This window comes from Sinocyclocheilus anshuiensis, unplaced genomic scaffold (assembly GCF_001515605.1).
Source record: "Sinocyclocheilus anshuiensis isolate Anshui unplaced genomic scaffold, SAMN03320099.WGS_v1.1 scaffold3226, whole genome shotgun sequence".
Lineage (NCBI taxonomy): Eukaryota > Metazoa > Chordata > Actinopteri > Cypriniformes > Cyprinidae > Sinocyclocheilus > Sinocyclocheilus anshuiensis.
In genome coordinates this window covers 18044-30201 of record NW_015541053.1, presented here as the reverse complement: position 1 = coordinate 30201, position 12158 = coordinate 18044, and the positions used below count along the sequence as shown (strand labels likewise).

At 39.6% G+C, this 12158-nt stretch overlaps 1 protein-coding gene across 1 annotated transcript; it reads right to left on the bottom strand.

The window, feature by feature from the left end:
- LOC107690644 (polymeric immunoglobulin receptor-like) lies at positions 1-10925 on the bottom strand. The gene is made up of 11 exons (XM_016489025.1): positions 10782-10925; positions 10426-10703; positions 10001-10318; positions 9131-9445; positions 5591-5618; positions 4463-4758; positions 2018-2335; positions 1665-1940; positions 1220-1321; positions 835-878; positions 1-305 (listed from the first exon to the last, which is right to left on the bottom strand). Exons 1-11 carry the CDS (start codon positions 10850-10852, stop codon positions 9-11), a joined length of 2343 nt encoding a protein of 780 aa, XP_016344511.1. The 5' UTR covers positions 10853-10925; the 3' UTR covers positions 1-8.
- Between the last annotated feature and the right edge of the window lie 1233 nt (positions 10926-12158).

Sequence of the window (12158 nt, the reverse complement as noted above, 5' to 3'; positions counted from 1 at the left end):
AACCTAAACTACTTGAGTGACGTGTGGGGAATGACCGTGGAGTAATCACAGTAAATCTCCTCATTATTGAAGGTTACGTTAGCATCACTGAGAGACTCTTCATGCTTCTGGAAATGGACCGAAGCGTACAGGAGCCCATGACAGGGGTTTGTGGGTAACTGTACTGTAGAATACAGCGTGTCGTGTGGATCAGACGAGTCTGTGGGATGCGTGACAGTGGAATATAACACCGTTTCCTCAGTTCCCGGGACGGAGCGCAGTCTGGCATCTCTGATATTCTCATAGTCACATGCTGCATGAGAGGCCTGAAAATAGATTTAGAGAGAAATAAACTAGATTGAATACGAGGGCTGCGTGATTAATTTAAATACAAAGGAAATTGTAATATGGCTTAGTGAGACTACGATATCGCAAAGGCTGCGGTTTAATTAAATAGATATATATGCTGCATGTTTCAGAGTGAAACACGGCACTGTGTTCATTTACATGAGCATTTACAATAACATTTCATATTTTTCTTTTATTCAGTAATATTTATATGTGTATTTAATAAAAGTAATAATATCATCATATCAATATTATTATATAGTTATATTGATAATTGTGCAGCCCTACAAACAAGCATGGCAAGCATCAGGAGGGGAAGTATTAAGTTTTTGCTTTGCATTGCAAATGATCACACATTTACTAGTGAGTATTTTTTTGTCACTGCTGGTCAGTCACATGAAAACAAGTCATATGTTGTGTAATTCATTAACGTGGTTCTAGTTCTGCTTCATGTGCAAATGACAGTCAACTAAATTTTCAATAAACAAGAAACTAAACACCCCTCACCTCTCCACCGCTCATGTCCGTCCTGTCTGGGGAAGCGTGCTGATCTGTGGATTATAACCAGAGTACAAATGCTCACAACAAAACGTACTTAATAGTTTTAATTTGCTACAATACACTAAAGCTGCCTTAAGAAAACATAATATGATCTGTTTAGTCAATCTGGGCCTGAGTGTGCAGTATTAGAGTGTCTTTAGGGATAAGGTTGGAAAAAAGTCAAATGATTAGTTACAGATAAAACTACAGGCCCATTTTCCAAGAAATCAAATGAGAACTGGCTAAACTGCTCATGTTATTTGAATTAAAAATGACAGGGAGAAAGTAAAACAGTAGCAGGTCACACAAGGCCAGTAGACTGTTAAATCATGAGTGTGTTTGCGATGATCACCTCGTGTCTTGATGTATCCTAATTTGTATAATAACAGGACAGACGCTCCCATCAGCAGCAGAGTCACACAAATGCAAGAGATCGTGATTCTGCCAGAAACACCTGGAGAACAGGTGCCAGTAATACCAATAAAGTTAAAAAACCACAGTATGTGCAATAAACCACATTTTACATAAAACATACAGCAGCCACATCTTAGCATTTAGTGCAATTTTAGTTTTGATATAATGTAATATAATTTGCATCTGCAAATTTTCTAAAATCTATTTGTGGCTGCTCAATTCTTTCACTTCTGCTTTCATAAACTGAGGAAATCACAAATTACTCAGCTTCTCTCTCAGCTACTTAATCTCTAAATCTACCACTATCTGTGAGGTCACGACGATTACTGACGCTAATCACCTTTAAATAGAAACAATGTAGGTCAGGTAAAGGTAAAACTTACTTTTGTTGACTTCTAGAATGACTTTAGTGGTGACGTGAGCTCCACACCAGTATATCCCAGAATCCTCTTCTCTCAGATCAGTGATGTTCACAGTAAAGACTCCAGTAGATGCTTCATCACTGAAAGAGAATCGATCATCTCTGATCGTCTCCAATGAAACTCCATCCTTCACACACATGGAGGCTTCATGTGCTTTGCAGAAGCTTTTCTGATCTTCATCATGATGTTTGCACTGGATTGACACGTCGTCTCCTTCATACTTAGTCAAGTTCAGCTCTGGAAATGTTTACAGACACAAGAACATCAATTCACAGCCATGGTTTCACATATTCAGATGCAGAAACCTTCCTCACCCTCGTTCATGATGACGATCAGATGAGTGTAAAGATAATTGAGGTCTGTTTCTAATGTCACTGCACACCAGTATTTCCCAGCATCCTCTGCTGTCAGTCCAGTGATGGTCCCAGTGAAGACACGTGCAGTGACGTTATCATTCAGAGTCAATCTACGAGTCTTGCTCTCTTTCTCTTCTCTCACAGTCTCACTGAGAGTATTTCTGTCTCTAGTGGAGCACGTCCCCTTACAGAGAGACTTTGACTTTGATTTATAGATTGAATCATAAGGGCAGATGATCTCAGCAGATTCTCCTTCATGTCTCACTACTGGAGGCTCTAAATACAAATAAACATGGACATTTAATAGAAATTATTCTGAATAGACTGTAGTAATCAGTGGCATACACAGTGCCTGGACTCTATTGCTAGTTGGCACGGAATGGTGTCTGTAGTAAGTGCTACAATTAAGAAATGGAAATCAAAACAGTATAATTATAATTCAAAAGGAAAACACAGAGAATCGCTGGAGAGAAACAATACTACATATAACACTGACAAGACCGAACAATGAACAGAAGTAACCCAGGGCTTAAATACACAGGGAACAATCAAGGAAAAACTGAACAGGTGAAGGAACTAATTTACAACCAAGGAAATTACAGAAACCAGCAGGCAACACAGGGAAAATAAAACCAAAACAGATCACATGTGACATTACACCCCTCTCCCAGAAGGCGCGTTCTTGCGCCGTAACAGAGTCCAACTGAGGAGGGAGTGAGGGGGTTCTGGAGGTGGCCGTGTAGCAGGCGAAGGACAGGAACCAAGAGAAGGTGATGGTGGGAGAAACTAGGGTGGCATGCATGACAGAGGGAAGAGCCAGGGAGGAGCCTGGAGTAGGAGCCAGATGGGGACCCAGAGTCCAGTCAGGAAGGAAGCCTACGGTGGAGTCGAGGGAGGGAGGCGCCAACGTGGAGTTTTGGCTGATGTCACCAGGGGGACAACTGACGGAGAATTGGAAACCCAGGTGACACCGGAGACCGGAGGCTTGGCAGGCCGTGACAAAGCTAGTGTGACTGAGGACCAAGATGGAGCTAGAGGGAAGGAGGAGCACTACAGTGCCAGAGGGATGGAGGGACGAGATGAAGCCAGAGCAGCGAAAGACTGTGGCGGAGGCAGGTCAACGACTGACCAAGTCAGAGCCGAAGGGACGAGGGAGCCTGTCAGAGACCAAGGACTGATGGACCCTGGTGGAGCTGAGGGAGCATGGAGCCAAGGAGGAGCAGAAGGGTTGGAGGTGGAGTCCAGGGCTCCCTGTGACCTGGGAATGGCCGATGAATGAGACTCAGGGCTGGGTGGAACCAGCGGAGACAGGACAAACGGGGGAAAATCATCCATTGCATCCACTAAATAAACAACAAAGGCCAGCTGCAGCTCACCCCCAGCAACGGGACTGTGGGCGGGGCTCTATTCCATATCCTCAAACTCTACAAGGATTCCCATGGCGTCCCATGATAGGCTCTGTCGCATCCTCTTGTGCAGGCTCATGCTGATGATATCAGATGGTGAAAGCCAATCTATTGTTCTCCAGCACTCACTCCACATAAACAGCGAAGCTCCCTCGAGGAGCTCCCCTGGACAGCTTAGTCTTTGACAAGGTGTTAGGTCCAACAAATATATATATATATATATGCATAGGCAGCTGTCCGGGTAGCAAGTCAGGTATGTTATATCTAAAAAAATCCCTTGTGTGGTCCTCGAGGGAGTGATCGCCCGGCTCGAGCAGGTGGAGAAATACAGCAGGAAGGTCCATAGAAAAAACGGGGGGAAAATGCTGCAGCAAAAAAATCTTGTCTAGGTTCGGTCTTCTGTCATGGAATGGTGGCTGTAGTAAGCACGTAATGAAGCAGTAGAAAACAAAACAGTACTGATTATAATACACAAGGAAAACACAGGGAATTGCTGGAGAGAAACACGACCACATATAACACTGACAAGACTGAACAATGAACAGAAGTAACTCGGGGCTTAAACACACTGGGAGCAAAAAATGAAACAGGTGTGGGGACTAGTTAACAACCAAGGAAACTAGAGAAAACAGACCGGACATTTCAAGCACTTGAAAAGCTGTACCTAATTTTTTTGCCCAGGCAGAAAAACGGTGTACTAAATTTCTAGATATTGATTACAGAAAGTCACTTGGCAGTCACTAAATGAAAATCAATCAATCAATCAAAATAAAGAGTATATTTTCATGTGTTCTAAAACAAAAAAGTAAATTTCCACATAAATATATATGGTTAATTCAGGGTAATTGGGACATTTTTTCCCAGTCATCTCAATGGCTAAAAGTGGCTAAATGTAACCTAATTCTACCTTATTCCATCATAAGTTTGACATATATAAAGCATGCATTATCTGGCCACTTCATCATTTACTTAAGTGAAATCATCTGAATGGACTCACTGATGAGGTTGAGCTGAATTTTAGTGTTCAGGGAGATGAAAGTCAGATATGTGTCTCTGGTTTCTGCTCCACACCAGTAAACTCCAGCATCTCTCACACTCACATTACTGATGCTCACTCTAACAACTCTCTCTTCATTTCTCTCAGATGAAGGATTCATTTCTGTCACTTTAGATGAGCTGATGGTTTGGCAGATGTGATTATAAGTGTGATTAACATCCTCTTTGCAGAAATGAACTTCATGCTCCTCTGGGATCTGGCAGGTGATATTGACTTCTCCACCAATATGAGCAGAAGTCACATTGTTTGAATATTTTTCATCTATAAACCAAAAGAAATCACACAAAAATCAGAACAAATATTTTAAATATATAAGACAAAGTATCTGAGTTTGCTCACCATGTTTGGGGTGCAGCTGAAGTTCAGTGAAGCTCTCAGTATAGTCAGATACTTTCACTCCACACCTGTATGTTCCTGCATCTGCAGCTTTCAGCTCTCTAAAAAACACCATCAAGACTCCTGCTCTGGTGTCGTCATATAAAGAAACATCTCCATTCTCCATCCATTCATCCTGAACTCCTGCATTCTTCTTCTCTGAACATCCGTCTGATTCTTTACAGATGTATTTTGGGTTGGTTTTGTATTGAGGATGTTCACACTTGATCATCAAACCACCTCCTGAGGAGCCGCTCACTCTAGACACGCCCACTTTAGCTGTCAGTCAGATGTTTTATTCATTTAAAATACACCTTATTAACTCAACATCCATCTCACTGTGACTCTGCATACAAATGTTTGATAGCTACATTGTGATCAATCTGAATTGACTCACTGAAGATGTTGAGCTGAATTTTAGTGTTCAGGGAGATGAAAGTCAGATATGTGTCTCTGGTTTCTGCTCCACACCAGTAAACTCCAGCATCTCTCACACTCACATTACTGATGCTCACTCTAACAACTCTCTCTTCATTTCTCTCAGATGAAGGATTAATTTCTGTCACTTTAGATGAGCTGATTTTCTGGCAGATGTGATTATAAGTGTGATTAACATCCTCTTTGCAGAAATGAACTTCATGTTTCTCTGGGATCTGACAGGTGATGTTGACTTTTTCACCAAAAAGAGCAGATTCAGTCACACTCTTTGGATATTTTGCATCTATAAACCAAAATAAATTACAGGAAAATCAGAACAGATACTTCATACATGCAAGATTGACAGGGCAAAATTCAAGATGGCAACTTGTTTGTAGATATGTGTTTGCCAGTCTTTTGCTTCTTCTTCTTCCATTTGTTTAATACAAGTGTTTGACTAATTTTAGTCAATCTACTTTAGTTTTGTTTTGGTATTTTAGCATTTAGATATCTAACATGCTCCATTTAAACGATTTAGAATAAGTGGTAAAACATAATCCTTGGTTTAACGATACCATTTCTACTTTTATTGGACAGAGGAATGCTGCTTGGGCTAAAGCTAAGAAAACAAATGATTCTCTAGATTGGATCTCCTACAGAACACTATGAAATAAATGCACAAAATTAATAAAAAGCACAAAATGTGATTATCATCTTTCTATGATAAATGAAAATTTAAGTTCTGGAAATTAGTCAAATCCAATTTGGCACCAAGCTCATCAATCAACTTTGCTGATTATTTAAATGTTAACCATTCTGTAGTAAAGAGTGCATATATCTTTAATAATAATTTTATATCTGCTGGTTTCACATCTGACTATAGTGTAGGGTATCAGACCGAATCAGACAATCTAAGATTTGGTCAAAACATGGTTGAAACATGAGGAGCCAAATTCCACAGAGACCCAAGACACAGGATGTTCGTAAATCAGATCTTGGCCCCACAAGCCATTTTATTTTCTGTTGAGAGTTTCGTGTGTTCCAAGTTAAGTTTTGCCCAACGCCGTGTCTCCGAAAGAGTGCAGCTCCGCGTTGTCAGCCAACGCCCAATCACTGGCTTCCCCAAAACTGAACTTCCAGCCAATCAGCGACCGCGGGAAACCCCGTTCTGCAAGGACCACAACAAAGGGAACCCCCGTACAGGCAACACAACGCAAGTACCTCCAGATTCTAGCTGAACTGGTGCATTTAATATAAATTTTAACCTCATTGAGGAACTCAGTGCGAGGGTTAATTAAGTGATTGATGGTTGTTCAGATCTATGCAATTGCACATATTGCTGTAAACTTGGGATTTCACATTTTCATCCTCTTAAACTAATTATTTCCTCACTTTCTCTCTTTCTGCAACTTGTGTGAATGCGTGTGTTTATGTGTTAGATTAGTTTATATGTCTTAGATTTATCCAATAAAGCCTTATTTATATTGAAAAGAGAAGTATCTTGTGTTTTGTGCTTACAAGTTAATGTCTTAAACTGCCGATCTTGTTACTGTGCTAATTAATAGTGTTTTCACTATATTTTGGATATAAATATCCATTGCAGAGTTGATGTTATACGGCTCGTTCAATGACTCGCTGGCCGTCTCAGTGATCAGCCGTTAAACAGTGATTCTGTCCAAATTCCCTTTAAAATCTTAAATGATTCCCTTTGAGCCAAATCGACCTGTTTCCCTTACAATAGCCATTTAGGTGAATGTGCTCCTGTGGAAAGTTTAAATCCTGTTCAACATTGTCCCTCACAGTTGTTGAATTTACTGCTGCACAAATCCATAAAGCTTTAGTGAAACTTGATATTAAAAAATCAGCGGGCATCGATAAAATTGAGCCCTATTTTTCAGATTGGCAGCTGATATTTCTATATTTAACCTAAACTTAACTTACTGAAAACATGGAAATCAGCAACAGTCATCCCGTTATTAAAGGTGCCATAGAATGCAAAAATCACTTTTATAAGGTGCTTGAACACAGTTGTGTGACCGCAGTGTGTGAAAACAACCAGCCTATAATGGTAAAAATCCACCCACTCATTGTTTTATAATCCCAATAAATCATAGACAGTCTCTCCACACGAGCAGTTCCAGATTTCTCACTACTATGACGTCATACTCGGGGAAAGTCCCGCCCATTTGTGACGCTCTCTGCCCTATTAGCACATACACAGCCCTGAGTGAGAAGCAGCGGTCCGCCAATGCTGATTTCTTGCTGTAGGTGCTGGAGGTACAATGTCGGCGCCAAAGAGCCATTAAAAGTGTCGTGTAGTGTTGGGTCGTTCTTGAACGATTCGTTCATTTTGAATTAATCTTTAATGTGACTCGGGTTTGTGTAAGTAGTAGACGTGTTAGGGAAGTAACACGTAACATTTTAATTATATTTTGCTAAAATGAACGAAATGAACGAAATGACTCGAAAAAAGATTAGTTCATTTTGCTAAACGAGACTCAAAGGTCCGAGTCAGTAAAATGATCTGAACTTCCCATCACTAGTGTCGTGTGTTGGGATGCACCAACGAACATAGGAGTCTCCATATACCGCTGAGGACACGGTGGTTAAATTTCATTTTCGAAGGAAATGTCCCGAAAAAAACGGAAAAGTCCTATACGTTTGTGCTAACATTTTACGCCGGACTGCCTCACACACGAGGGTCAGTTCAGCGCTGGAGTTGTGCAAAGATTGCTTCTGAAAGAGGGATCGATACCAACGCTTCGTTTGCAAACGTCCAGACTCCAGACAAAGTAAGCATCACGCATCATATTTTGTTTTCCAAAAGAGTTTCTTGGCTCTCTCGACGAGGCGTTCCCCATAGCGACCCCTAGAGGACGCAGTTCGAAGTTCCCATGAAAGGGAACAGCGCGTTTTGGCTCATACCCTGAAAGTGGCAATTTCAACAAGCTATAACAAATTATCTCTGGGGTATTTTGAGATAAAACTTCACATACACACTCTGGGGACATCAGATAACTATTTAAAATATTGTATCAATGCATTCTATGGCACCTTTAAAGGGTGGAGATCCTTCAAGTCCCAATAATTACCGTTTTATGTCACGTCTACCAGTTTTAGCTAAAGTATTTGAATCATTGATAAACGATCAATTAAAACATTTTTTATCTGATAATAATAATATCCTTAATGACTATCAGTCAGGTTTCAAAACAGGCCACAGCACCATTACTGCAGCCATGTTAGTTACAAATGATATTATTAACGTCTTGGATAGTAAAAAGCCTTGTGCAGCTTTATTTGTTGTATAGTTCTCCCTTTCTAGTAGACAGCGGGGTACCACAAGGATCAGTTTTAGCTCCTCTTTTATTTTCTATCTTTATCAATGATTTAGGTCTTGGAATAAATTTAGCTAAAATTCATTTGTATGCTGACGACACAAATATATATACAACAGCATCTTCTTTAAATCAAGCCTTGCAGAAAGCACAACAGAATGCATTTCAAGTAATGCAGCATTCACTGCTACAGCTGAAATTGGTTTAAAATTTAGATTTTTAGTCACACTGGTTCTAAGATGATGAATATGGCAATTTTGACCTCATATGGTATATTTATAGAAAAAGTAGGTTGGTATAAATATTTAGGTATATAGATTTTATTAGACCGTTTATCATGCAGCATTACATTTTGTTTGTGTTGCTGAGTCACACACGCACCACAGTATTTTATATGAATCCCTAGCTCAATGGGATTTTCTGGTTAAACAAAGGAAATAATAATATTATAAAAATTAAAGTACTTGAGTTTGCTCACCGTGTTTGGGGTGTAGCTGAAGTTCAGTGAAGCTCTCAGTATAGTCAGATACTTTCACTCCACACCTGTATGTTCCTGCATCTGCAGCTTTCAGCTCTCTAAAAAACACCATCAAGACTCCTGCTCTGGTGTCGTCATATAAAGAAACATCTCCATTCTCCATCCATTCATCCTGAACTCCTGCATTCTTCCTCTCTGAACATCCGTCTGATTCTTTACAGATGTATTTTGGGTTGGTTTTGTATTGAGGATGTTCACACTTGATCATCAAACCACCTCCTGAGGAGCCGCTCACTCTAGACACGCCCACTTTAGCTGTCAATCACAAATATCATTAAATCAAATACAGATTTTAGAAAGTTTAAAACCAGATTGGATTGAGTTTGTTCTACTTACTAATAATATGCAGATGAACAGTGCTAATAATGGAGTGACTGTACAGGTAACTGTAGTCCCAAACTCCACATAAATAAACTCCTCCATCATCTGGTGTCACAGCAGTGATTCTCACAGTAAAGATGTTTTTATGTTTGATATCAGAAATACTGAATCTTTTTTTCTGAGCCCGTGTGTTAGTAGTGGAGATCACCTCCTCAATGATATAATTTCTTGTTTTGAATATGATTATTCTAGAATACTGTTGATGCTTTGTATATTCACAGATGAAATCAGCAGTTTCTCCACTATTTACTCTTAATGTCTTTGATGCTCCACAACATGAATCTGTCAACATTCAAGGTTTTATTTGTGGTCTGGGAGAACTACACAAAAATATGAATCAAAGAAAATGCTGAAACATGGATCTGATTGAAAGTTTCTATTACTCACTCATAATGAAACAAGATTTCAATGAGAGTTTGTTCTACTCACTCATAATATGTAGATGAACAGTGTTAATAATGGAGTAACTGTATGAGTCTCTGTTGATCCAAACTCCACATAAATAAACTCCTCCATCATCTGGTGTCACAGCAGTGATTCTCACACTGAAGATGTGTTTATGTTCGTCATCAGAAATACTGAATCTTTCTTTCTTCTTCCATCTGCCGTAAATCATCTCAATGGAGTATTTTCCTTCTTTGAATATGATCTTGGGATCATTAATATGATTCTGTGAATATTCACAGCTGAAATAGGCAGTTTCTCCAATATTCACCATCACTCTCTTTGACACTTCACAACATGACTCTGCCATTTACAAAATAAATAAATATATTATACATATATACATATACACGCTTTGAAATGATCAGTAGTTTTACTACACAAAGACTTGGATCTTAAAAATAACTGACCTTCTTCCACATTCAAAGTCATATCGATGGACCACTGGCCATCAACACTAATCCAGTATCCTCCAGCATCCTGTTGTTTCAAATCTCTGATGTAGATCATGAGGTTTCCCTCATTGTTTCGATAAAGTGTGAATCGTCCTTCATTAATCCATTTATCATGTTTCTTATAATTTATTATTGTTCTCCACTCAGGTAATTTGGCCATATATTTAACATTTGCACTGGACCAAACTTTCCCAGAATCAACAAGAAGACTTCCTCCAGAATATCCCGTGACGCTAAAGCATCTCACTGCAGCTGTCAGTCAGATTGATACTGTGATCAGAAAGCTTATGAACAGAAAACAGCATCATTACTGCAGTGATGAAAGAGAAAAGCTCTGACCTGAGATCAGGTAGAAAGTGAGGAAGATGAGGAGGATCTTCATTGTGAGTTGAGTTCAGTCTTCTTTATGCTGAATGATCTCTGTGTGAATCTCTCTGTCTCTACATCTGTCTGCTTTAGTTACTTCCTCTTTATTCAGCTCTTTATCAGTAATAAGCAGCTTTACTGGCTCCTCCCACCATCACCACTGACTGAACATCACATTAATCACACTGAAAGAACGCCACCTAGTGGATACGACGGAGTATGTAAGAAAGTTCTGTTCTGTGCAGCTATCAAATGGATTTGTGTATGAGAGCGTCATACAAAAGATTTAGAAAGAAAGCTAAATTCACGGTGAAACAGGGTTGATGCATTAAATTAAACAAAGTCCCGGACAGAAAAACAGAACACACTGAGAGTCACACATTGAACACGTGTGTAGTGACTTAGCTGTAATTTAAGTCGTTAATTCTATAAGGGAATTGATCATTATTAATTCATTCAGGTTTTGAAAGGACTCGGATCTGAAAATTCTGAGTCAACCTGATTAAAACTGATTTCAAATTTATTATTTTACACTTTAAATCAACGACTCGTCCAGCGAGACGTTAACGTCCGTGTATATCAACGATTCTGTTCATATTAATTCGTGGCCAACGACACATGAACAAAATGGTAATCTTATTAATTTTGAGCAAGGTAACAAGAATCTTTGGCAAAGGTTTTAACCTTAAAATTATATGACACCAAACAATGATTCTTTATAAATGAAACATGGATTTTATTGGCTATTCTAGATTACATTAACTAAGCTAAAACACACATACACACACACACACACACACATACAGGTTCAGGGAAATGATGTTAACGGAGTTCTGAGAAAAGCCCAAAGTTTTAGCAAGATATTCGCTACCGTTCTCTTACTTGCAACCTGAGAAAATTCATAAAACAGGATTTGGCTATGTTTACTGCTTAAAATGATCTCGGCACCAGGTCAGCAGATAGAAGCTTTGTTTGTTTACTTGCGTTTGGGTGACAGCTGAAAAGCTGAGTTTCCTTGTTTGGCTGCTTGAGGAATCCCGTTGCTGATTGGTTACTGCGGTGACATCAGGATGACGTCTTTTCTTTGGGAAAGCCCTCCGGAGATTGGTTGGCTTCTTGATGACGCAGAGGCTTCAGCAGTTTTGCTACAGTCTGAGTTTGCAAGACTCGGAGTTCTTTGAAGATCGCGAAGTTTCACTGAAGTGTTTGAGTTTTAGATGACCGATCGCTTTGATGGTAAGCGTGTGAGCACAAGATGGAGTGCTCTTAACACGGCGAAAAGCGAAGAAGCAAGCAAGCACTGGAGTCTGTCTTGCATTGGG

Coding starts and splice junctions, on each gene's coding strand:
- LOC107690644 (XM_016489025.1), bottom strand. CDS start 10,852: ATGAAGATCCTCCTCATCTTCCTCACTTTCTACCTGATCTCAGGTCAG. Junction 10,319..10,425: donor GACTTTGAATGTGGAAGAAG/GTCAGTTATTTT, acceptor TGTAAATGGCAG/AGTCATGTTGTGAAGTGTCA. Junction 4,759..5,590: donor TATCCAAAGAGTGTGACTGA/ATCTGCTCTTTT, acceptor AAACAATGTGAC/TTCTGCTCATATTGGTGGAG.